General features: G+C 33.5%; 5 protein-coding genes across 12 annotated transcripts; 1 reads left to right on the plus strand and 4 right to left on the minus strand.

Annotated features, from left to right (window-relative positions):
* Positions 1-554: 554 nt before the first annotated feature.
* LOC127255901 (ankyrin repeat-containing protein BDA1-like) lies at positions 555-4,112 on the minus strand. Of its 3 annotated transcripts, XM_051281669.1 has the most exons (3): positions 3,231-4,112; positions 1,111-1,521; positions 764-1,000 (listed from the first exon to the last, which is right to left on the minus strand). In XM_051281669.1, exons 1-3 carry the CDS (start codon positions 3,807-3,809, stop codon positions 914-916), a joined length of 1,077 nt encoding a protein of 358 aa, XP_051137626.1. In that variant the 5' UTR covers positions 3,810-4,112; the 3' UTR covers positions 764-913. The 3 variants fall into 3 exon arrangements, with proteins under 3 accessions (XP_051137625.1, XP_051137624.1, XP_051137626.1); XM_051281668.1 differs by having other exon boundaries at positions 555-1,521; positions 3,237-4,112; XM_051281667.1 differs by having other exon boundaries at positions 555-1,521; positions 3,231-4,108.
* Positions 4,113-7,066: 2,954 nt separating this feature from the next.
* On the minus strand, positions 7,067-9,143 carry LOC127255902 (ankyrin repeat-containing protein ITN1-like). Of its 2 annotated transcripts, none has more exons than XM_051281672.1 (2): positions 8,530-9,143; positions 7,067-7,985 (listed from the first exon to the last, which is right to left on the minus strand). In XM_051281672.1, exons 1-2 carry the CDS (start codon positions 9,097-9,099, stop codon positions 7,170-7,172), a joined length of 1,386 nt encoding a protein of 461 aa, XP_051137629.1. In that variant the 5' UTR covers positions 9,100-9,143; the 3' UTR covers positions 7,067-7,169. The 2 variants fall into 2 exon arrangements, with proteins under 2 accessions (XP_051137629.1, XP_051137628.1); XM_051281671.1 differs by having other exon boundaries at positions 8,524-9,143.
* Positions 9,144-14,732: 5,589 nt separating this feature from the next.
* LOC127255671 (pentatricopeptide repeat-containing protein At5g65560-like) lies at positions 14,733-17,094 on the plus strand. Its single transcript, XM_051281333.1, has one exon. The coding sequence runs from the start codon at positions 14,875-14,877 to the stop codon at positions 16,486-16,488; it is 1,614 nt and encodes a 537-aa protein (XP_051137290.1). The 5' UTR covers positions 14,733-14,874; the 3' UTR covers positions 16,489-17,094.
* Positions 16,705-17,730, minus strand: LOC127255673 (uncharacterized). Of its 2 annotated transcripts, XM_051281338.1 has the most exons (5): positions 17,524-17,730; positions 17,284-17,444; positions 17,125-17,195; positions 16,896-17,050; positions 16,705-16,824 (listed from the first exon to the last, which is right to left on the minus strand). In XM_051281338.1, the coding sequence occupies exons 1-4, from the start codon at positions 17,595-17,597 to the stop codon at positions 17,024-17,026; spliced, it is 333 nt and encodes a 110-aa protein (XP_051137295.1). In that variant the 5' UTR covers positions 17,598-17,730; the 3' UTR covers positions 16,705-16,824; positions 16,896-17,023. The 2 variants fall into 2 exon arrangements, with proteins under 2 accessions (XP_051137295.1, XP_051137294.1); XM_051281337.1 differs by lacking the exons at positions 16,705-16,824; positions 16,896-17,050 and having other exon boundaries at positions 17,094-17,444.
* Positions 17,731-20,152: 2,422 nt separating this feature from the next.
* LOC127255672 (25S rRNA (cytosine-C(5))-methyltransferase NSUN5) lies at positions 20,153-24,652 on the minus strand. Of its 4 annotated transcripts, none has more exons than XM_051281334.1 (14): positions 24,315-24,652; positions 23,846-23,904; positions 23,679-23,729; positions 23,367-23,499; positions 22,873-22,958; positions 22,488-22,586; positions 22,325-22,378; positions 22,089-22,233; positions 21,788-21,849; positions 21,617-21,704; positions 21,369-21,449; positions 20,958-21,119; positions 20,587-20,815; positions 20,153-20,485 (listed from the first exon to the last, which is right to left on the minus strand). In XM_051281334.1, exons 1-14 carry the CDS (start codon positions 24,556-24,558, stop codon positions 20,377-20,379), a joined length of 1,602 nt encoding a protein of 533 aa, XP_051137291.1. In that variant the 5' UTR covers positions 24,559-24,652; the 3' UTR covers positions 20,153-20,376. The 4 variants fall into 4 exon arrangements, 3 of the variants coding, with proteins under 3 accessions (XP_051137291.1, XP_051137292.1, XP_051137293.1); XM_051281335.1 differs by lacking the exon at positions 24,315-24,652 and adding an exon at positions 24,107-24,305; XM_051281336.1 differs by lacking the exon at positions 24,315-24,652 and adding an exon at positions 24,021-24,305.
* Positions 24,653-25,022: the final 370 nt, after the last annotated feature.

Consider the following 25,022-nt stretch of genomic DNA (forward strand, 5'->3'; position numbering starts at 1 on the left):
TTATTTTTATCCAAAATATTGCATCTAGTTAAAAAAATTCAAAAGACTAAAAAAAACACATAACTCTATAAAAAAAAAAAAAAAGGGCCAAGTATCATCATAGTTTCATAATTTTCAATTTTTTTTGTATTTATTTAATCAATTTTTTTATTATTATGATTAAAAAAATCTAATTATTATATTATATAGCATAGTAAATCTCCAACTATATATATTGTGATTAAATTGTAAAATTATATTCTTTTTATTTCAACTGAAAATATATTTTTGACCATTTTTATATATTTTACTCAAAATATCTATTTAACTTTTATATTAATTATACACTAATAATAAAATATTTTTTTAACTTTTATTTGTATTACAAATATATCATTACCCATGCAATCAATTTATACATAAAGTACAAATGATAAAAATGTCAAAACTATAAAGAGTATTTGATGGACTTATTTTTCACTTTTTCACTATTTTACTTCAAATGTAGCACATGGTTGTTACATATAATCACCAAAGACAGAAAAAATCAAATCTTATGATACCGAGGCTCCAAATTTACCACAAGACTATCAAACCATTGATATCCATATATTTTATTCACTTACAAATGTTCGGAAAAGTTGCGGAGAAATATCGACAACAAAATCACACACAAATTCATTCGTTATCACTTCACAATAACCTCACATATCGAGCATATAGTTTCTGAACACGACCAACCGTGGTAGCTGAACCCATCCTTGGCCTCCCACACAGTCTTTCTTTCAGCTTTTTAATTATCTTCACGATCAAGCGCATCGTGTGGACAATGAGGAGGAGTACCATCAACACAATCCACACTAATATTGTTATTCTGATGACATTCTCCATACTTTTGCCTCGCTCGGCCGGTGTCACAGCTGATATAACCAAGCTATAAGTCAGCGCCGTAGCTGTAATTGCAATCCAAGTGACCACCATTAGGATCCACACAAAAAGCTTGCGCGTCACCGGCAAACCACTGATCAGAAGAAGTATGATGCTGAGAGATGAGATTAAGCTTATTGTGTTGAAGATGTAAAATACTACATAATCTTCTGGATAATTCCGCGCAAATATTGAGAAGCCTGCCTTATAAACAGGTTGATCGCCTGGTTTGCTGTCGTCCTGCCAGAGGCCACCGGGAGGATTAACTCCAACTTGGAAGGCCATGGTTGCTATTAGTGAAGCTACAATCATCAACGCGCTGCGCATTTCCTCTAGCCAATCTTCTCGATACTTCTCCTTGTTTCTGATATTAGTTGGGAATGTTGGATTAGGATTGACAAGAAAAGATGAGACTTGGCTCGCCGAGTCTTGATGAAATCGTGATCCTTGATCATAGTCTTGTACTCCATCCACATTAGCCTGTCTAAGAGATTCTAGAATCTCTGCATCCCTTAGATCACTTCTGCTTTGGATTAGAATATCTAAAGCCGTCATTCGGTTTAGATTCTTTGCATTTGCATCGAGCGCAGCCACGCCAAGCAAGAACTCGATAGTCTATTTAAGGAATACAAGAAGTTTTTATATATTAGGATAATTAGCACATCAGAAAGGTTGCAAGAATTTTAGTGTTGGGGAATCAAACACAATAATGTGATAATCTTGAAAATGGTGGAACAAGTTGTAAATTAATCCGATCGAATTCGGCAAGATCAATCACAAAATTTCACAACAAAGTAAACCAGAATCACCATATGCAAGAAAAACCATGTTGACAAAGGACTGTGTTTGTGTTTTTCAATAATCTTTTGTCAACATCATGAAAAAGAACCCGCAAAAGGAATGACTCTAAAGGATGGATAAAATCACGTATCTCTCTGTTTCTTCCTCAAGTATAAAGTAATCATTTGTAAAAGGTTTGGTAACTTGCATCTTGAATCCTTCTTCAATGGGAAAGAAGTATATTTTAGGGAGTAATATCACACTGGTGGATCTTGACAATATTATGTGTTCATTTAATTTGGATTTTATTGAAAAAAAATTACTTTAAAAAGTATATGAATTTAGAAAATTTAAAGACAAGGTGGTTGTCCTAACTTTCGAATGATCCGGCGCAAAACAAAAATTAGGAGATTCCAAAATTTTGATGTATTAGATATTTGAATCTATGATCTCGTCACTGCAAATTCAAATAAGGCTTATATAATAATTATATATATATATATATATAACATAAATATATAAAATATAGAAATACAAATTTATATGAATTTCTATATTGGTACACATAGAAATAACATATTTATGTATAGAAAAAAAAAATTAAAATGTAAATAGTTAAATAAATAAATACCAAATATATATTACTTCAAAAAAATATATTTTTATTTATACAATTAATTTTTTAAAAATATATGTGTCCAAATAAAATTGAAAATTGATTTAACATGTTGAGTTTGTTATTTTAAATATATATATAAAAAAAAATTGTATTATTTCTAATATATATTTTTAAAATATTTACAACTTTTTATTTATATTTAAGTTATTTTCTCTCTTACAGATATTATTTATTAAAATATTAAATACTTATTAAATATAAATAGTTATTAATGGTATAAATAATATAATATTGTGTACTTTCAAATTTTAAAATTAATAAAAAAAAAATTATTATTGGGGATTTTACACTGTAGTAATTTGTTAATACTTTTAGAAGAATATAAAAAAAAAAAAAAAAAATCATATCGTTTTGTTCTTTCAACGTTAATTTTCAATTTCCATTTTTCAAAACTAATAACAAAAAATAAAAATATTTTATACAAAAATAAGTCAAAAAAACTTTAAATATTCATTAAACAAGAGTCAAAAAAATCAAATATTCAACCTAAAATAATATAATTTATATATTTACACCATTCTCCGATCATACCCCAAAAATCATTTTATCTACAAATATAGTACTTAAATATGAAAATTTTTACACAAAATATAGTATTAAAGTTCATGTATTATTAAATATCTACAAACTTTTTAAAACTTGGTATTAAATATGAAAATTCTAATTGAATACATTTCAAAGATTATTGAGAATCTAAATTGGATATCATCATATTTTTAGAATCTAAAGAAATCTTTTATCGTTAAACATAGGAGTTCATCAGGACTTGTATATGATCAGACAACTCAGCAGTTGACTGATAACTTCGATAGCGAGCAAATTTTCATCACTAAACTAACTCAATAGCGATGAATAAATAACTTGCCTCGACCTGCTTATGCGCGACAGCTAAATGCAGAAGAGTGTTGCCGTCGGAGTCTTTAGCATTAACTAACTCTTCATCGGAGACTTTGTCAAGCAGGAGCTTCAGAGCCTCGAGCTGATGGTGTTTGACACAAAGATGTAAGATATTCTCACCTTTATGTACTGAAAGCTGCGCTGCATCGAGCTTTTCCCCGAGCAAAACCTTCACGACTTCAATCCTGCCTTTGAGTGCTGCTAGATGAAGAGCTGTCATCTGGTTCCTGTCTCGAGCCAGACATGTCTGAGGATCGACATAAATCAAAATCCTCACTACCTCCACATGACCTTTAGCCGAAGCCAGATGAAGAGGAGTCGATTGCATTGAATTCAATTCATTTGTCAGCCGCGGATTGATCCTAACGATCTCCCTCACAAAATCCGAGTGGCCTAACATTGCTGCCACGTGGAGAGGTGTCTCCGAGAAACAATTTGCCACAGCTCGTTCGAGGATGATTGGATCTTGTCTGAGCAGTTCTTGGAGCGTCTTCGTGTTGCCCTCCACCGCAGCATCGTACAACTTTTTCTCCAAATCCTCCATCATTTTTTCGAGGAAAGTTTATTACTAGCTTCTGTGTTTGAATAAAATTTCATAGCTTGATGATATCCTTATTATATAGGCGTCGCCATCGAAACAGTGTAGTGTTTGGATTTGTAAACCATGAGACACAAGTCTTGGTCTTCGGATACAATCATCTACAAACCGCCAATGCCCAAGACCATGTAGCCATTCAAGAGCTTATAAACTCTTCGAATACTATTACAAGTAACTATCGATTAAAAATAGCCACAGAAAATATTACTATTGCAAATATTCTACTGTCGCATTGAAGAGAGAAAGTATTTCCACACACCTTAGCCAATTTGTCTCTTTTTTATCTGTGTGTTTGTATTCGGATTAAAATGAAATTCGCACGATTCATTCAAAATGTTCCAAAGAACTATCAAGCAAGGGAATCACATTCAAAGGGAATCACTTGTGGTCCTTCAACCCAAACATCATGGCAGATTTTTCTATTTTGTGTTTATATGGGGAGATGTTACATCTTGATGTTGGGGAGGAAGGACCATATATATAGTGACCCTTAATTAAAGGCAATATCATGGAAAGATATTTTATGGTTATTTGAGAGTCAATATTTTGTTTTAATTTTAAATTAAAATTATCATTCAGATCACATCATTTTTAATTAAAATATATTATTTTATATTAAGGTACCGTTTGAATTTTAATTCAACTGGAAAAAACTCATACTTTGACCAAAAGAATAATGTTTTTAAGCTTTGTTTTCATTTTTTTTTTTTTTTTTTTGTCAATAAATTTAATACACAATATCATTGTTCCTAGTAAAAATAAATTTAACTTTTATATTAAATATTACATCTAAACAACAAAATCAACACACTAAAAAAACACATAAAAAATACTTACTACGGAATGTTGTGCCACATAAATATATATATATATATATATATATATATTGGAAGTTTCCCTTGTTTAGACCAACTCCAACCCACTGCAGTAATGTATAATTTTATTTTTTTTGAAAGGTAATATATGATTTTATTTTAAAAAAAAATAATGTATAATTTTATTTTTAAAATTAATATATAATTTTACTTTCTGGAAAGTGATATAATTTTATTTTTTTAAAAATTATGCGTACTTTTATTTTATAAAATTTATGTATAATTTTTTATTTTGAATAGTTATTTGTCTCGATGGCATTTAATTATTTATTTGAAATTATTTTATTTGTAATAGTTATTAATTATAAATGTTGATTTTAATATATGTAATTTTTAAATAAAATATAAATTATATGTGTATGGATTATAATGTAAAAATAATTAAAGTTGGGGTGTAATTTATAAATATGAAAAGTTATATAAAATAATATAAAAGAAGAATATATATGATATACTTTTTTTAGTAAAAATTGAAGTTTGAAGTTTATGATTAGAGTAAAAGTACTGATCAGTACTGTAGCAACTACAAAAATGGAGTGACGAGTTAGAGATGACCTTGTAAGGATAAATAACAACTCCATTTATCATCAATTGAATTAAAATAGAGCCCAAGATCCCTTCTTAATGGCATTAGAGTCGAGACGCTCTATGTTTGAGTTCCACCGCTATTCATTTGTCGTCGTCCACATACAAGATTCGCAACTGGCGTCTTAGGTTGTGTTTTGAGATGAAACCCCAAATTTCTTCTTGACACGCATCTCATTGAAAATAACAACTAGCTTAATTTCATCATTTTCAAAAAAAAAAAAATTGTATTAATTGATCAAATTTCTTTTAATTTCTATTAGCATGATTGAAAATATTCCTAACTAATATATAATATAAGTAATATCCAACTACATATGTGATTGAAATGTAAAGTTGTATTTGACTGACTTTGATTTATTTTTTCTCTTTTGCACTATGTTACTTAAAAAAAATATATATCTCATAATATTTATCATAAGTACATTCAAAATATTAAATCTAGTTCATTACCTCTATAATTATCTTCTTAAAGTTTATTGCAAGGAAATTTATTATCTCTTTTATTAAATGAAGTTACCACACCACATACATACATTTAAAAACTTATTTGGTATGTCACAGCTCCATTTAATGCAATTTAAAAGACAACCATTATCCAAAATAGCATTGTGTGTGGTGCAGCTTCTTCCCAAAGGATGTAAGCACATTATCTCCTAAAAAAACATTCCAGCTCAGAAAATATACATAGCAAAACTTTCCACCTCAGCAAGCAGCATGGATAGTCCAACTGTCACACTAGCATCAGTTTTGTCGTCTAATGTCAGGGGTGTCAATTCGTGATTTCGAATTGTGTTTGTGTCGGGTTAAGATGCGGATATAACAAAAAGTGTGCTGATCGGAACTCGACTTGAACTTGATTTTCAACCCGAAATCCTAAATCCGAATACAAAACGAATTTTTTAAAGTTAGGTTCAAGTTAACCTGATTTTTTTCAAGGCACCCGATCGATAACCCGAACAAATTCGAAGAACCTGGTATGAAACAAACCCTAAAACCTAAAAACTGACATGAAATTGACCCGTAAATCTAAAAATTTCAAACTTATCTAAAAAATCCTATGCAAAACATATTCGAAAACTTGATTTTATTTTTTTATAATTAGTATATTATTTATTTTTTATAATTTTAACTTTTTTATATTATTTTATTTTGTAATATATTATAATTTGAAATACATCAAAAAAATTAATTATAACTTCTATATTTTGGTTTATCATGTCAACCCAAATTTGACATGATCCAAGCCAATTTTGTTAGTTTTGGGTTCAGGTTGACCTAAATTTTTAAAAACTTAAAACATTTAAACTCTTACCTAAAAATTTTCAGGTCGAACGAAATTTAGTTTTCGGATCGGATTCAATGTTGACACCCTATATGATGTTCCTGAAGATCCTCATGCAGCAACAAAATAATTTGCCAATATGGGCCTTACATGCTGCATTCACCACCAATTTTGGTTGGTCAGCCGGATTTTGGATGGAAAATCTAATGGGGTGGGCGGAGTCGACCAGAGATGATCAGATGGAAATTATAGTGGTGGCAATGGCTGTCGATTTTGCTTGAAAAAATTATGCTCTGATACCATATAAAATTTCGATAGAAATTGTATATTATTAATAATGAAATCTAAACATGATGAAATGATATAGATTTGAAAGACTCAAATAATAACAATCAAAATCTAGATAACTAAAATCAAATTTAAATCAAAATAATCAAATAATAAATATATCTAAACAACGGAGATGAATCATCAACACGATCACACACACATATTTCTATATATCACATGAAGCCACTCGAGCTCAATTCACTCGTCATGGCTTCACACAAACTTCACAAATCTCTAAACACAGCCAACGGTTGTAGCGGAGACCATCTTTCTCCTCCCATACCATCTTTTTCTCAACTTTTTTTCTATCTTCACGATCAGGCGTATCGTGTGGACTATGAGTAGGACTGCCATCAAACCAATCCACGCAACTATTGTCCATCCGATGATATCCTCCATATTCTTGCCTCGTTCGACGGGCGTCACTGCTGATATAATCAAGGAATAAGTCAGCGCAGTAGCTGTAATCGCAACCCAAGTGACCACCATTAGTATCCACATGAAAAGCTTGCGCGTCACTGGCAAACCACTGATCAGAAGAAGTATGATGCTGAGAGATGAGATGAAGCTTATTGTGTTGTAGATGTAAAATAGTACATAATCTCCCGGGTAATTCCGCGCAAATATTGAGAAGCCTGCCTTATAAACAGGTTGATCGCCTGGTTTGCTGTCGTCTTGCCAAAGGCCACCGGGAGGATTAACTCCGGCTTGGAAAGCCACGGATGCAATTAGTGAAGCTACAATCATCAATGCGCTGCGCATTTCCTCTAGCCAATCTTCTCGATGCTTCCCCTTGTTCTTGAGATTATTTGGGAGTGCTGAATTAGGATTGACAAGAAAAGATGGAGCTTGACTTGCCGAGTCTTGATGAAATGGTGATCCTTTATTACGGTCTTGTATTCCATCCACATTAGCTTGTCTAAGAGATTCTAGAATCTCTGCATCCCTTAGATCACTTCTGCTTTGGATTAGAATATCTAAAGCCGTCATTCGGTTTAGATTCTTTGCATTCACATCGAGGGCAGGTTCTGAAAGCAAGAACTCGATAGTCTGTTTAAGGAATCAAATAAGCCTTTTATTAGCATATTGCCCAAGTCAAAGAAAGGTTGCAACATGTCTCATAAAGAATGGTCTGGTGTTGCGGAGAATGAACTTGTGACCGTGAGGTCATAGGTTCAAACCTCGACGCCCTCCAGGTCCACCTGTCACACATTGTTCGTCTAGTATGACTTGCCTTGTTGGGTTTAGTTTGTAGAGTATTAGATTCGGCCAAAGTACTAGACTTGATAAGACAAATCACACTAGGCGAACCATGTGTGGCAGACAAGACCTGGAGACGTCGGGTTTGAACCCATGACTTTACGGTCACGAGTCTATATATAAACACAATATAGGGTAATTAACTAATATTTTAGCTAATTAATCCCTCAAACACCCATAACTAATTTGTTTTTGTTAGGCGTGGCATTTCTACTTACTGATTAATCAATTTTGACAAAATTATGATTTTAATTTACCTAAAATAAAATTTCATCGATCACTTTTTACGGATTAATTTACATTCAACAACGATGAATAGATAACTTACCTCGACCTGCTTATGCGCAACAGCTAAATGCAGGAGAGTGTTGCCGTCGGAGTCTTTAGCATTAACTAAATCTTGATCGGAGACTTTGTCGAGCAGGAGCTTCAGAGCCTCGAGCTGATGGTGTTTGACACACATATGTAAGATATTCTCACCTTTATGCACTGAAAGCTGCGCTGCATCGGGCTTTTCCCCGAGCAAAACTTTCACGACTTCAATCCTACCTTTGAGTGCTGCTAGATGCAGGGCTGTCATCTGGTTTCTGTCTCGAGCCAGACATGTCTGAGGATCGACAAAAATCAAAATCCTCACTACCTCCACATGACCTTTAGCCGAAGCCAGATGAAGAGGAGTCGATCGCATTGAATTCAACTCATTTGTCAGCTGCGGATTGATCCTAACGATCTCCCTCACAAAATCCGAGTGGCCTAACATTGCTGCCACGTGCAGAGGAGTCTCCGAGAATTGATTCACCATAGCTCGTTCGAGGATGATTGGATCTTGTCTGAGCAGTTCTTGGAGCGACGCCGCTCTGCCTTCCACCGCAGCGTCGTATAACTTTTTCTCCAAATCCTCCATTTTTTTTTTCTCGAGCAAAGCTTGTTAGCTAATTCTTTGTTTGAATTTTCATAGCCTGATGATATCCTTATATATATATATATATATATATATGTAGGCTGCGACGCCATAGAAGTGTGCAATTTTTGAATTCGTGAACCATGAAAGACAAGTCTTGGTCTTCGGATGGAAGGATCTATACAAATTCTTTGAATATACTGCAAATAGCCATAGAAAATATGAGTTTTTTATTTTTCGTTATGTTTTTTTTTTCTTTTGTGTTTGTATTCAAAATTAAACTAGTTCCGCGCAATTTATTTGAAATGCCCAACATCCATTATGGTCCTAATTAGAGCCGTCAAAATTGGTTAAGCCCGTCGGGTTGGTCTTCCCCGCCTTATTTTTACGGAGGGTTGGGTGGTAAATTTTTAAGCCCGTTAAAATGCGGACCTAAATGGACCAACCCGCATAGGCCGCAGATTGAGGGTGGGTTAGCCCGCGGGTCAAGTAAATATAATAATTAGTAATTACTGGTCTAACTAAATGTATTTTTTAATCAAATATTATATAAGAATATATCTTAATTTTTTATAAATTACAAACATACCATAATTTAAGACGAATAAAATAAAATTTATATTATCATTACCTTGAATAAATTATCAATATTGTCGATTGTTTTTTTTTTCTCTAACTATGTTATTCATGACATTGTTATTTGTTTCGATTTTTCATTATTTGTTTTGTTCGTCTTCCATTTTATTATTTTATAATTTTATAAATTCATAAAATTAATTATGATTTATTTTTGAAATGAAGTATTTCTTATTGTTAATTTTTTTAAATACACCAATTAATATTATAATTGAGACCTTTTATATTTGTTATTTATTTTAAAATAGTTATTATTTAAATTCTACAATAAAACTATTTTTAGCTATTTTTAAATATTAATTATGAACATATTTATAATATTAATATTCTTTTAATATTTTTAAAAAACTCGTGGGCCAGCCCGCTTAGTTCGCCACCTGCTGGTGGGTGGTTGGGCTGATGAAATTTTAATCCGTCCCGCCGCGGATTGGCCCGCAAACAACCCACTTATTTGCGGGTTATGGTGGATTGTGGATCAATTCGCCCCACTGACCCGTTTTGACAGGTTTAGTCCTACTCAGGACCTTACCCAGTAAAAAATGTCTCGCCACTTAGAACTATATAATAAACGATATTTTGTGTGAGAAAAAAAATATATATATTTTTTTCTTTTAAAATGCAGAGTCTCAATATAAAATCTGAAGTTTGGAGTTAAAAAAAACATGCACTAGATGCTAAATCTCGATGTTGAGAGGAAGGACACTGGTGACCCTTAAATGCATTTAATATCAAATCAAAATGACAATTTGTATCCGATCAAAAATAAAAAATAAAAATGACAATTTGTAATTAAAATATATTATTTTTTTTTCATAAAAATTATGTTGAAATAATATTTAAATTCAAATTCAAATTAAGAGAATAATCATTTTTTAAAGCTCTATTTTGTATTTTTATCAATATTGTCCTAGTACAATATTATAGTTCCTAATAAGAATAAATTTATTTTTCATATAAAATAAAACGTCTGAACAGCAAAAATCAAAACACTAAAAAACACAAGTCATAATTTTTCAATTTTGTTTTATAGCTAAGCGGAAGGTCACCGTACGGTGATCAGCACTCATAAAATATAAAAACAGCACAAATTTTTATTAAAAACAACACGAGTTATTTGTAATAATGACATATATTGTTTATTTATAATGAAATTTGTTGTTTGTTTATAATTATATGTGTGCTGTAAAATGTGCTATGTGAGACTGTATCATGAGTTAGTTAATTTATGTGTTTTATTTGTATCATATGAATATGAATAATGTGTTGTCACTAATATTACCGTATGTTGTTTGCTAGCTATCTGTGTGATGTTCATTCATGTGTTGTGTTTGTATTATATTAGTATAAATGATGTATTATTACTAATATTATTATATGCTATTTGCTAGTTATGCGTGTGTTGTTCAGCAGTCACCGCCAATGTCTAATTAATCACGCCAATGTCTAATTAATCAATTTATTCTAACTAATCCAACTATGTGTGCGTGCGCGTGTGGATGAATTGTAAAGTTGTACTAAATTGACTTTTTTACACTTGCACTATTTTACTTCAAATAAAATAGGGTAAAATGTCTTTTTTAATTTCGTAACTAACCTCTCTTATTATTTTAGTCCCGTAAGTAGCGTCTGTCGCAAATTAGTTTCATAAGTGGAAAACTTTTATTGTTTTTGTCCTCCAGCGCTGGAGAAGCCCGCGTGGCTCGCCGAAAGCCTAGTGTCCGCCGGGTATCCCGCCAGGTCAGCTACACTTGACGGACACGTAGATTTTCTTTTATTTTTTTAATTTTTTTTTAATTTTTTTTAATTTTTTTCAATTGGACCAAATAAAAAAATTAAAAAGGCAAATAAAATTTTTAAAAAAATTTAAAAATAAAATAAAATCCACGTGTCCGCCAAGTGTCGCTGACCTGGCGGACACGTGGCCTCCGGCGAGCCACGCCAGCGTCATCGGAGGACTAAAACAGCGAAATTTTTTTACTTATGAGATTAGTGTGCAACATGCTCCACTTACGAGACTAAAATAATAAATAGTCTAGGGGACTAAAAAGACAGTTTACCCAATAAAATGTCACATAATAACATTCAAGATATTACACCTAAGAATTAGTTCTAAGTTAAATTATTCAAAATCCAGAATAGAAATGCAAGATGCAATTGGGGTTGTGTTTTTGTTTGTATTTTGTATTTATAATTAGTTGGATATAATAAATTGTATATCTGTATAGAGAATTGTGGAGACTCAAACAAAATCTAATTGCCTTTTTCATGGGTCTCTATAGAACATCCCACATCGATAGTGGTGTTTGTAGCTATTGGAAAGTCTACAAAATCTCTGAGATTGTTTGTTTAGTATTTTTATTTATTTATTTATAAGTCAAATAATGAGTAAATATAATATTTTATATATATAAAAAAAAAGAAATATATATAAAAATTGTGTTGATAATTTGTAAAAACAAAATTAAAATTAAAAATTAAAGAGAACTGATGAGCATATTTAAAGTTCATAATATCTAAACTATTTAAAAAGGATAAGATCGCTATTTATAATATTCTTTTAGTAGTCTAATAAATAATCTTCTTTTATCAAATTATTCACATTTACTTTATAATAAATTTTTTATTTATTATTGTGATTTAAATAAAGTTGTTTAATTTTAATAAATTCATAAGGCTTTGTTTGGATTAACTTTTGGTAAGAATATTTGGCTAAGAAAGTATAATATAATATAAAAATAATTAATTTATATATTATATTTTAATGAAAAAATGTTAAAGATATAATTATATTACTATTATTTTTAGTGTTTATTATATTTGAATTAAAATTTAAAATTATATTAAGATATCAAATTTAAATAAAAATATACAAATTTTTTAAGTATACTATAATTATTAAATATAATTTATAATATTAAAAATAAATTGTAAAATATATATAACTTAATATTAAATTGTAATTTTATTTTTAATTTATATATTATCCTTAAGCCAAAATATTAAAATATAAATAAAAAATTTTAAAAATACATTTTTTATACTATAGTTTAAAAATTTTAAATATAATTCATAAAATTTAAAAATAAATTATAAAAGTATTATAGAAAAAATACGAAGTAATTTTAACGGTTTCAAACACTTTCAACTATGTTATAGCCAAATATGTTTTATAATAAATTGTTTTTATAATGATTTATTTAAATACAAAATCGAACTGCTTTTGACTTCTATTTTTTTTTTAAGTCAATTCAAATCGACCAACTCTTCCTACTAAATGTACAAGGAATTATAAACCTCAAAAGTATAAACGCAATTTTTCATGCATGATATATAACTCTGTCATAACAATCAGGAGCGGAGGCACCAAGTGTCCGTCGCCCCCGAACAAAAAATTTAGGAATTTTTTTTACCTAAAATTATATTCCAGCAATAGATGGAAAGCTTTGAAATTATATTCATTGGTCATTTAGCCATGCATTTATTAGGAATGACAAATGTTTTATCACAAATTTTACAACAAAAGAATCAAGACATATCTCTTGTTATGCCCTCACTGAAAGATGAATTTGGGGAATTTATAAATAATGGTTAGGATTAGTTGTTTTAAGGAAGTAACTGAATTTTGTTTTAATAATGATATTGTCCTGCCCACTTTGGAAGATGTTATACCGGGTTGAGCAAGAAGAATATTGGATGGGAAGGGAGACTTATATTCACTATTTTCTGTTGGGGTGCAAACCCAAGTCTCACATTAGAAGTTGTGAACAAAAATTTAACACATTATAAGTCTCAAGTGAACTCTACTAGTACGAGGTTCTCCTGCTAAACCCAAAGCAAATAATATCATACTTGAATTGGTCCAGTCCCAACAGTGGTATCAGAGCCCAGTTAAATGGTGAAGTGGATTGGGTGGCATTGGGCATTGGTTGTGGTGGTGGGCTCGCCCTCGTGACCTGCGGATGTGTCTTGTGTCGAAAGTCTTCTGGCGGTGTTGGATTGGTCCCGATTGAGATGGTTAGGCAGCGGGTCCTTTGTGATAGGCGGTACAAAGTGGGCAGGGAAGGTCATTAGTTTGAGGGGAGGATTGTTGGGGTGCAAACCCAAGTCCCACATTGAAAGTTGTGAAGAAAAATTCTACGCTTTATAAATCCCAAGTGAACTCCGCTAATACGAGGCCTTTTGGAGAATATCCAAAAACAAAGCCGTAAGGGCTAAGCCCAAAGTGGATAATGTCATACTAGTGTTGAGTTGGTCAAATCCCAATATTTTCATGTAGACATATTTTTAAAGGTAATTAAATTCTTGTTCATTTTATAACGATATTCAATTGCTATTTTATAGTATTAATTTTTTTTTTTTATTATAGGTTGTTGATATTATTTCTCAAGAAATGAATGCCGAATTTTCTAAGTTAAATTCTGAGCTGATTATGTGCATAGTTTGCCTTGATCTTAGCAATTCATTTGTTAGTTTTGATCTTGAACGGGTATTCCACATAGCTGAGTTGTACTCAGATGACTTTACCGGGGAGAATCTAATGGAATTGAGATTACAACTTCGATCATATATTCATTATGTGCGAAGAGAATTGGATTTCTCAAATCTTTCTGATATTGAAGGTTTTGCAAAAAAGATGATTGAGTTCAAAGTTGATCTTATTTTTCATTAGATATATCGACTTATAGTATTAGTATTGATCTTGCCCACTGCAACAATCGAAAAATTCTTTTTTACTATGAAGATTATAAAGACTGATTTGCTTAACACAATAGGAGATAATTTTCTTGTAGATTGTCTATTTTGTTATATTAAAAAAAAAAACTGTAAAATGTGAAATCAATGAGATTTTACAGAAATTTCAGGCCACCAAACAATTACAGTTGTCTCACCATATGTAAAAAATATTTTTAATCTTTCTAATATTTTACTTTTTATTATTAACAGAAAACAACCCCTATTTTAATTTAAAAAATTGTATCCCAGACCTAACAATCCCAGTGACACAGCCTTCTCCATTGCAGAAATTCAACAAAAACTTGCAGACTCTATTAATGAAGCCATTATATTTTCTGGCATTATATACAAATATGTTAATTTGAATTTGCATTTGCATTTGTTGTAGCTGAAGCGGGATACAGCAGCATGGCGGCCGTCCGCAGCCTGCGACAGCCGATCACCGGCGGATCTCCGGCAGTCATTGCCGCTATAAATTCCCTCCTCCAATCGATAAATCCCCAAAATCCGAGAGTTCACCAAAACCCTAGCCCTTCGACCCTCGATCAATTTGCTTCATTCTTGAGACCTAATTTCGTGATCGAGATCATCAAGGATCAGACAAACCCTTATCACGCCCTCTTCTTCTTCACCTGGGCCTCCAATCCGAGTCCCAACCCAAATCATTACAGCCACTCCCATTTCTGCTACATCGCCATTACTGACAAGCTCCTTTCCCACAGATTGTTTTCATTAGCCGCGGGGTTACTGAAAAGCCACGACAGGTTCTCGGATTTCATGGTGGGTAAGTTCATCAAAGCTCACGGCGATTTGGGGCACCTGAAGTGGGCTGTGAAGCATTTTCGCGAGGTGAATTGTGGGGATTTCGGAGGCTGTCGATTTTCTTTCAATGCGCTGTTGGGTGTGCTGGTTAAGGCCAATAGAATCGGCCATGGTTTGGGTTATTTTGCGCAGATTGTTGTTAAGACAGCCGCCGTGAGGCCTGATGTTTCGAGCTACACCACCATGATCAGGGGCTTGTGCAGAGCAGGCATGGTTGTGGATGCAGAGAAGGTGTTCGACGAAATGACTGACTGCAAGAATTTGGTGACTTTTAACGTTATGATCGATGGGCTTTGTAAGAATGGGTTGGTAGCTAAGGCGCAGAGGATTGTGGATCAAATGGTTGAGTCTAATTCCGACTCTGGCACTGGTTGCTTGCCGGACGTTATGTCGTACACGACGTTGTTGGATGGTTATTGCAAGAAAGGCGAGTTAAAGAATGCGATGAGATGTTTTGATGAAATGACGAGCCGGGGGATTTGCGAGCCGAATGTTTTGACGTACAATGTTTTGATCAACGGGTTGTGCGTCAGCGGGGCAGTAGACGAGGCGAGGAGAATGGTGAGCCGGATGCAGTTGAACGGAGTGAGGGCCGATGTTGCGACTCAAACGATTTTGTTGAAGGGCTATTCGATTGCTGGGAGATCGGACGATGCGATTGAGCATTTCAAAAGTCTGGTTGATAAAGGAATGAATCTCGATGAAAAAGCGTACACGGTAGCAGTGAACGAGTACTGTAATTTGGGGAGGCCCGACAGAGCGATTGCGCTGATAAAAGAAATGATAACGGCGAGGGGCGTTAGGCCTAAAACCGCAACCTTCAACGCCGTCTTGCGAAGCTTTGTTAAATTGCATCAGTTCGATGACGCTATTCTTCTTATGAAGCAGATGCAGCAATGGGGATTCTGCCCGAATTTCTTATCCTACAACGACGTGATAATTGCGCTCGTCGCAGCCAGACGAATGATGCAAGATGCCGAGATGCTTGTTCAAGAAATGGTCGAAAATGGCCATAGGCTTGATTTGACGTTATACAGTTCGTTGATCGAAGGATATTGCGCTAATGGAGATGCAGAGAAGGCAGTTCGTCTCTTCAAGAAAATGATCGATGAGAAGCTCATTGTCGGGAAGAGGTCGCTTGAGGTTTTCATCAAAGAAATGGCGTCGAAGGGTTTGATGAAATGCAGCTGCCCGACTTGAATTGGCGACAAATTATCCGTTTTGATTGATCCGATAGAGCGTTCGAACTGAAAGTAAAACATCGGCGCTGTCTTGGAAACATTGGATTTCGATCAAAAAACATGTTGGAAAACATGGAGAAGCTCGAACCTGTTATGTTATGTTCGACTTTCTTTCGTCGGGTAGTAAAACCGAAAATCGACAACAGATGTTAATACGAAGAATTCATTCATAGAGTCTGGTGAGTTTTTGCTGAAGCTCTTGAATTTCTGCAATGGCGGAAGTTCTCTCGTTGTGATCATTCGAAGAATTCAGACATTGTTGCTTCCTCAATATCTTACTTTCGATGCTCTTAATCTGCAAAAACACTTTCGCTTTTCATTACATTCGAACACTCGAATCATCGATCGATTTAACGATAGCCTGACCTTTCTGTAAGGCCACCTGAGTAACCCTTCCTTTCGACAAATACTCTTCACGGCGGAGGGACATATGTTCATTTCTTTAGCCGCATTGTTGATCGGAAGATGGAAATACGGCGCCAAATCTCTCACCTTCATCTTCCCCGTCCTCTCCCTCTGCACTAAACATCGCCATCGCCGGACATAATTAATTTAGAGGAAAAAGAAAAAATATCGATGATTTTTTGTCGCTAACCTGCGATGCTATGAAGCTCTTACTCGGTCTTATGCCGTTTTCCATGTACTCGTATTGATCCGGGATTTCCTCTGTAGAAAGATTCGAGGGGGTCATTTATAATCGCGCTAAAGCTAATCCAAGTTGGGAAATTATTTGCGGAAGTAATTTTATGTCGACCTCTCGAATGATTTTTGCCGCTGCTGTCGTCGATTCCAACGCATAACGCGTCGTAGAAGCTGGAGAGCGGATCCTGCAGCATGAAGTAGCCTTCGCGTTTACGATCGTCGCAGTATCGAATCAAGAATTCCTTTATGCTACTAATACTTTCTTGGCTGAAACTGGAATCCGACACGACAACCCGTTTAGTGGAATTTTGACAAAAATACAATCGACAAAAAAAAAAAATTAAAAGCTCACTCGAACATGTGGTAGTCGTGATTCTGATACGGCGCGAGGCTGTTGTACTTTTCTAGCACGGCGTGGCTGATCATCCCGAGCCTTCCGTGGATGTCGAACTTGAGCACGTGAGTGCCTAATCAGGAAATTTTTCGAACATCATTAGTAGCGTCGAACAAAGACAGGGGAAGAAATGGAAACAGAGGAGGCGTCGCGACGACAAACCGTCGGTGTGTAATAATTCCCGTAGCGATTGGCAACAAGTGCAAGCGTGCGGCGTCGGAAGGACAGGCCACGCCGGGATTTGGATCGGATTTCCGAATTCTGATGATGTCTGCGGGAAATCGCAGACATTCTCGTCGATAGGTATGCCTGAAAAATCGATCGGGTCGTAGCTTCCGACGAGGTTGTTGGGATCTCGCACCAAATCGTCGACGAAACTGTCGATGAATGCGATGCCGGGATCGTCGTCGAAGATCGGTAAGGCGTCGAGGGCTCCGTGGTTCGATGGAACAGTGCTACTGCTGGGTTGCGGGTCTGCCATTGTTGCCGGTGATCGTCGAATTTGCTGCGGCGGAGGTGGCGGTGGCGGTGGTGGCGGCGGCGGCGGCGAGTGGTTACTTCCGGTGGGTCAGTGGTCTATGATGAGAGGGAAAAGATATGTGGGAATGTTTGTGATGATAGTTTGAAAACGAAGAGAATGGCGGTTAATTGATGACCGTTGAGATTAGTAACGGTAACTTTCAAATTTTATGCATATTTTTACCGATAAAATTTTAGGCAGTTTATTTTATGTAGTTGGTGCGAATGTATCTATTTTATTTTATTTTTGAAAATTTTTGCGCCACTATAAATTGAGAATTTAATTTGTTATTGTTAGGGATATTATTAGATATTCACTTAAAATAAATTTGAATTTTTTTTTAATTTAATTTATTTGAATAATATTTTTATGTGATGTTTTTTTAAAATAATACTTTATCTCTTCACTTAATAAGTTTAAATTTATTTTTTGAGTCATTGTATTTAATATTTATATTTGTATTATAAAACACTAATAAAATTATTTTTGTATTATATTTTAATATAATAATTAATATTAAAATAAAAATATATTGCAATATGCTATGTCCAGTTGATTGTTATTTTGCTAACTTTGGTGACTATTATAAGATTTGGATTTATTCTGAATAAATTGTCATTCACAATTTAATTTTAATTTTATAACATTCAATAAAAATATATTTAATATTGCATCAAAATTCAAATGTGTCTTTTTGTACAAAATACTATGTTGATAATTATTTTCACTTTGCAAATATCAAAATAAAATGGTTTGAAGGCCATGGATATGATTATACAATCTAAATGGTTGGTAATAAAAATACATAATTTTCTTACATAAAAATTAGATTATAATATTATTTAAATTAAATTAAACTCAAATTAGTATATACAAATAGCATGTGAGTTAAAAGTTCCGTTAATTATAGGCAGAATGAAAATTTCATGTAAATTTTATTATAATATAACTATTAAATATGCAATAAATTAAATATAAAAAAATTGTGTATTATAAATGTTAAATATACAATAAATTAAATTAAAAACTTTTGTGCAAAAATCATATAACACATGTATTCAAAGTTTATCCCTTAAAAAAATGTTCAAGACCATTAAATCGAATATTTATGTTTTATACTCCTTTTGTCATCAAACTATATGCAGATTTGATCGGACCCGCTATTTAAGAAAAGTAGACAAAAATAGAAATAATTTTTTTAAAAGTAAAAAAAAAAAAGTTAAAAAAATAATATTTTTTTACTAAAAAAAAATAGATTTAAATGACAATAAAAAAAAAGTAAAAAAAAAATTAAGATGACAATGAAAATAAAATATATTAAATAAAAAATAAAATATATATAAACAACATTTAAAAAAACTATTAAATCAAATATAATTTCAATTTCAATTTCAAATTTATTATTCTTGTAATTTTCACTAGACCATAACCTGAAGAACAAATATATTACTTTACTAAACACAATACATATTATATATTAGATAATTCCCACTGAAAAAATATACATATAATAAATAAAAATAAAAACAAAAAAATAATAAAAAATCAATAATATCATTTAATATGTGCATATATATATATATATATATTTCATTGCAATTTCTCGTTGCTTGTTATTTTGCCAACTTTTGTAAAAGTCCAAGTGATGAAACTTATCTTATAGGCTTCCTTTTCCACCATTGGTTTGAAACTCCGATTTAAAATAATAATAATAACAATAATAAATAGTTGTGGTTATTTTGACAAGTTCATTTTTTTTTTCTATATTCAAGATACCAAAGTGTATATACTTCCTATTTAAGCATGCATACATAGTGTACATATATATCTTATATATACTTTATAACGTAAAATTTTTTCGTTACTCGAATCTTGGAGTGCACTCTAAATAAACTCCATCGAACCTAATAACTTGCAAACTAAAAAATATTCTTCCCCTACAATGCTAAATCCTATTGTTTTGTGGTGTTTTTGTTTTACTTATGTTTATGTTTTCCGCAACAAGGTAATGTCTCCAACAACAATATAACAACTAAGGAATGCAACAAAATTCAAATAAAATTCAAATACCGAAAAGAAACAATTAACAAAAATTTGATAACATTTATGTCATGTGTGCAGGTTTTGCTCTGCCTTAAAAGTTAGAACTTTTCAGAATGTTATGCTATATAAATAAACCAATGGAGGAATGGAATGTAGACGAATTTCGCAACGATATATCAAGATCTTCGATGCCTATGGACGTACCTCAGCTAACTTCACTTTTTTGGGGAAAGACTTGGGAGTGCACTTTAAGCAACCAAAATATTCGAAGCTTTTCTACTTCCACAAGTGCTGCTTCGATAGACAAGAACATTGCACTTCTCTGCATTTCTTCTATGATCGCCTGATTGATAATTACTTTTGCAAGCAAACAAAGCAATGAAGGAACCTTCTATGTAGTGTCAGATCAGTTCATTTCTCTATGTTACAAAATCTTAGATGGCTTGCCGTGGACATACCGTGGCTTTCTTGCGAAAGATAATTTGTGGTGCACCTTAAGCATTTTTGCAACGAAAATATTCAACGGTTTTCTACTTTGACAGGTACTTCTTCTCTTGTGAACCTGGCTATGGCAGTTTCCTGCAGTTCTTCCAGGATCTCCTGATTGATAATTACTTTTCCGAACAAACAGAGCAATGAAAAAACCTTCTTTGTCTACTGTCAGATCAGTTCGTAACAAGTGCTCAGCTGAAACATAATAGTTAATCATCAGTTCTACAAGAATGTGTCGAAAAAGAGGATTACACCGATAATGGAAGTGAGACAAAAACCATAAAAATGAAAAGCCTTAGGTTTCCTCCCTCGAGCAAAATTTTAATGTGAAACTTACACCCATCGAATGCTGGGAGACCGCGGCGAGGCCACGGGGGAAGTGCTGTGGCCAACTGAAAGCCATGAGACAAAGCCAGATGCAGAACAGACTTAACAACATCTTCATTTTCAATTTGATGTATTGAACAAGTGCTGTAAACAATTCTCTCCACAGCTGGGACTGCCACCAAATTTAAAAACAGTAACATTAAAATTGTATTTTGAAACATGGGAAAGCAGGTCTGGTTTCAAAAAACCGAAACTGCTATTTAGGAAAACTGTAACTGAGCACTGGAGAGAGAAAGATAGTGTGATTATGCTAAGGTTTCTTGACCATCGCCAATCTAGCAAAGCCACAACGCCTGCATGCTCAATTTTAAGCTTCACAAACAACTTAGCCAGAAATGTTGCAATTGGTTTGAAGTCTTACAAGACAATGCATGCTCTAGAACCTTCTTCTGAAAACCGGCAAGCTTTTGAAGTCTTTTTGTTTCTACATGACCAGAGCTACCTTGTGCCAAGAACCAAGAACGTATATAAACAACTCATTGCAGCTAAAGCACTAGGGATTTTTAATATTGAGCTAATGAGAATGGTAAGGAAGATTTCAAATATGAAACCCAAAAATATAATACAAATAAATAAGGAGCTTCTAACTACAGATAACCTAAAAATCACCTGCAGTATGTGATGGAAGTAAATGATCTAATCTCTCCAATGCAGTTCCTGATCCAGAACATGATGGATCTAAAAGTATAGCCCGGACCTGCTATCCAGAATTCAACCATTAGTAAACAGTTGAAGGTGAACAGAAAATCTCTGCGAACTGAAATATGTATCCACAATTACCTTTGAATATGAAGGATCTTTAGGGTCCAGACTTAAAAAGTCACAATGTTTAACTTTCACATCTAAACCAGGTTAAGTTCAGCATTGACTATGATATAAATTGACATAGAAAGTCAAGAAGAGAGATTGTTCCACATGCTATGGAGGAAAATTTGTTACACAAAGCATAACTTGGATAACAGCTAAAAGCATCCCTCCGAAAGAGCATTATGCTCATACTTGGAGAAAATGCAAAATGATAAAAACTCAAGCAATATTTTTGAGCTCATGGATGGAGGAAAAGCAATATAGAAATGGATACTTGTGGCCCCAGCCAATTTAACATTGTGTTTCAGTCGTTTGACTCTTTCCTCATCAAGTTCACAAGCTATAATTTTTCCCTGGCCCTTCATAAGAGCTGCAAGGTGCACAGTTTTGTTCCCAGGAGCTGCACAGGCATCAATGACCTTTACAAAAACAACCGACCTAGTGTTCAACAATAAAGCAACAGCAACATACTAAGAAACTTAGTATAGACCAAGAGTTACAAGTACGGACCTCCCACCCAGGTTTTGGTCCAAGAGCTATGGCTGCCATGGAACTAGCTTTACCCTGAAACAGAACAGACAGTAATATCTCCATTCATGCTACTTAGCCTCTCTTTTTTACAAGTGATTTGAATAATTATAAATAAGATCATTTAAACTTTGCACAATCATACCTGCAAAAAAATGTCTCCATTTATTACTAGAGAATGATTGTGTAAATCTGCACCAGGTGGAAGAATCAATAAATCTGGTACAATGTTGTCTTGCTGGACCTAATTGGTCAAAAAGACAATTAAATAAAAATGTCATTAGTTCATTAAACTTTCAATACAAATTGCAGTAAATATCCTACATAAACTAAATATTTAGATAAGAATCAATCCCTGGCCTTTGCTTTAAAAGTCAGCATTTTAATCTTGACACTCTCTAATTTACACTCCCCCGCCACCCCCCCCCCCCCCCCCCCAAAAAAAATGTCTGTTTCTTCATCTCTAGCAGTCCATCCCAGCAAGAGCTCAAAATATATGAAATTGAAGGAGTTTTAACTGTAAAAAATACCTCATGTTCTTGTTTCAGTTCATGTAAGGCAAGTTCAGTGTCTATCTTCAGAGTGTTGACACGAACATATCGAGGTTTTCGTAAATCTGCATTGGGCAACAATTATAAAATTCAGGAAAAATAAGGAGAACTGCATAAGGTAAGAACTATTGCTGTGCGATATATTTTTCTAAAACTGTTTCAGACAAAGACAAACTGGCATATATTCAGCCACATCACACAGGTAAAAACATTGGACCAGTGAATTATCTGTTCCTTTGAACATCTCTGCTCAGTGTCAAAGCCATAGATACTTCATGCTACTAATAGGATATTACAGAAGTTCACCCAACATATCAAAACCAAACAAAGCAGTAAAATACAAGAACATGAAAACCATAGCAGTCAGTTGTTCAAATTTCAAATGCATATTCTCACAAACAAAAGGTTAGATCAAACTTTGAGAAAGAGACTAAATTATAATCCACCAAGAGAAAAGTGATGACATCACATACCTGACTCACCAAGATTCACCAAGTCCTCTACATTTCTCACCCCTTTGCGCTTTATAATCTGTGACAGAGCTGACCCCAATGCATCCTTTCGTAGCATCAGATACTTTTCAGCATCACCCGTTAATGAATCATTCTAAAAACGATGTTCAGGTCAATCATTAATAAACATAAGAGCAGTGAAACAACATGCAAAGTAAATAACTCTACCAAGAAAAGTATAATATCAATACTACGAATCAATAACTACAGTTGCAGTTAGAACTGCCTAACCTCTGTGATCAAGTAAAATATAAATAAGAAACAACATTGTACCTGCCCAAAAAGCAGATCATATGCTATGACATACATTAAGTCTTTCTGCTTCTGTGAAACAAAGTATGCAAAGCATCATCATAGAGCTTCAAAGAACAGAGTAGATGCAAGACCCCAAGTCATAGTCTTACATATTTTTGATAACATCATATATACAGCAGCATTACCTTCCACTTGGCATTCAAAACATCTGCCTCCTGCATCACTTCTTTAATAACTGAAAGATCTACAAATCCAAAACAAAGAATCATTCTAAAGTGACCAGTCACACCCCTGGCTCTTCATAGTAATATCAATAGAATAGCTCGATGAGAATCCATATGAAATCTTGTCCGTTCAAACCTCAAAAGTGATTTTGAAATTAATTTGCTAGCTCATCAAGTCAAACTAAATGGCCAGTTCAGCAACTTTCAATTTTGTCACTTAACTCATACATAACAGGATACTCAAGATCATCACAGCATAACGTGAAGGTTCCCGCCCCTGTAAATCTCATTCTCATCCAAAAAAACTAGACAATTAAAAAATTTCACATAAAACCACGTCAAGCATTCATCACATAATCATCATTCCAAATGTTATAATTATTCCAAAAGCTAATTGCACAACCAAGCTCAACAAAAGTTTCCAACGTACGCTTAAGAGTTTGGCAGACCAGAGCATAAGTAGCCTTCTTGTTCCTTACAGAAGGGCTGTAAACAAGCGACTTAATCGAGCCAATAGCCTTGCGCCGAGCATCGCCCTGGAGCGTGCTCCGCAGAACCTTAGCCGCTTCTCTCCGGGCAAAATAAGCCGACCTCTGAACATTGCTCGGCCGCTTCTCCTCGACCTTCCGCCGGTCCATGGCCGACGACCCCGCAGCCGGATTCCTCCGCACCATGACCGACCACGGGAATCACTCAATAAACCTACACAAGCCGTGTTCTTTTTGTGGGTTTCGGGTGGGTGTCAAAATTAAACCCAACCCGAACAAAATTTTTATTTTTTTGGGATCGGGTTCGGGCATTTTAGGTTTGCAAGATTCGAATCCGAAACGAAAAATATTCATATGGACTTTTGGTTTATCTGACATTTCGAAATATAAAAATTGGTCTCGGGTTTCATGTTTCTATCTCGGATTGGCCTGAATAAATTTATTATTTTTATTTTAATTTATAATATTATTAAAATAATACTATAAAAAAAAAAAATGAATTTTTTTAAATTAATTTAATTTTTTTAAAGTTTTCATATAAGTGTGAAGTTCGTGTCGGATTTGTTCGAATTTTCGGTCTAAAATTAATTTAAGTCAACTTAAACTCTCGACCTCAAAGAATTAGTTGTGTTTGGATCTAGATTTCACAT

This window comes from Andrographis paniculata, unplaced genomic scaffold, assembly GCF_009805555.1.
Source record: "Andrographis paniculata isolate CXL003 unplaced genomic scaffold, ASM980555v1 Contig54END, whole genome shotgun sequence".
Lineage (NCBI taxonomy): Eukaryota > Viridiplantae > Streptophyta > Magnoliopsida > Lamiales > Acanthaceae > Andrographis > Andrographis paniculata.

Bases quoted from the DNA above. Each gene is read 5' to 3' on its own strand.
- LOC127255902 (XM_051281671.1), bottom strand. From the start codon at position 9,099: ATGGAGGATTTGGAGAAAAAGTTATACGACGCTGCGGTGGAAGGCAGA. The intron at 7,986-8,523 runs GTAAGTTATCTA...TTCCTTAAACAG, and splicing joins TTGCGCATAAGCAGGTCGAG to ACTATCGAGTTCTTGCTTTC.
- LOC127255672 (XM_051281334.1), bottom strand. From the start codon at position 24,558: ATGGTGCGGAGGAATCCGGCTGCGGGGTCGTCGGCCATGGACCGGCGG. The intron at 21,120-21,368 runs GTAAGACTTCAA...ATTTGGTGGCAG, and splicing joins TCTAGAGCATGCATTGTCTT to TCCCAGCTGTGGAGAGAATT. The intron at 20,816-20,957 runs GTAAGTTTCACA...ATTATGTTTCAG, and splicing joins TCTCCCAGCATTCGATGGGT to CTGAGCACTTGTTACGAACT.
- LOC127255673 (XM_051281337.1), bottom strand. From the start codon at position 17,597: ATGATCAGCCACGCCGTGCTAGAAAAGTACAACAGCCTCGCGCCGTAT. The intron at 17,445-17,523 runs GTGAGCTTTTAA...GTCGGATTCCAG, and splicing joins CACGACTACCACATGTTCGA to TTTCAGCCAAGAAAGTATTA.
- LOC127255671 (XM_051281333.1), top strand. From the start codon at position 14,875: ATGGCGGCCGTCCGCAGCCTGCGACAGCCGATCACCGGCGGATCTCCG.
- LOC127255901 (XM_051281667.1), bottom strand. From the start codon at position 3,809: ATGATGGAGGATTTGGAGAAAAAGTTGTACGATGCTGCGGTGGAGGGC. The intron at 1,522-3,230 runs GCAAGTTATTTA...TTCCTTAAATAG, and splicing joins TCGCGCATAAGCAGGTCGAG to ACTATCGAGTTCTTGCTTGG.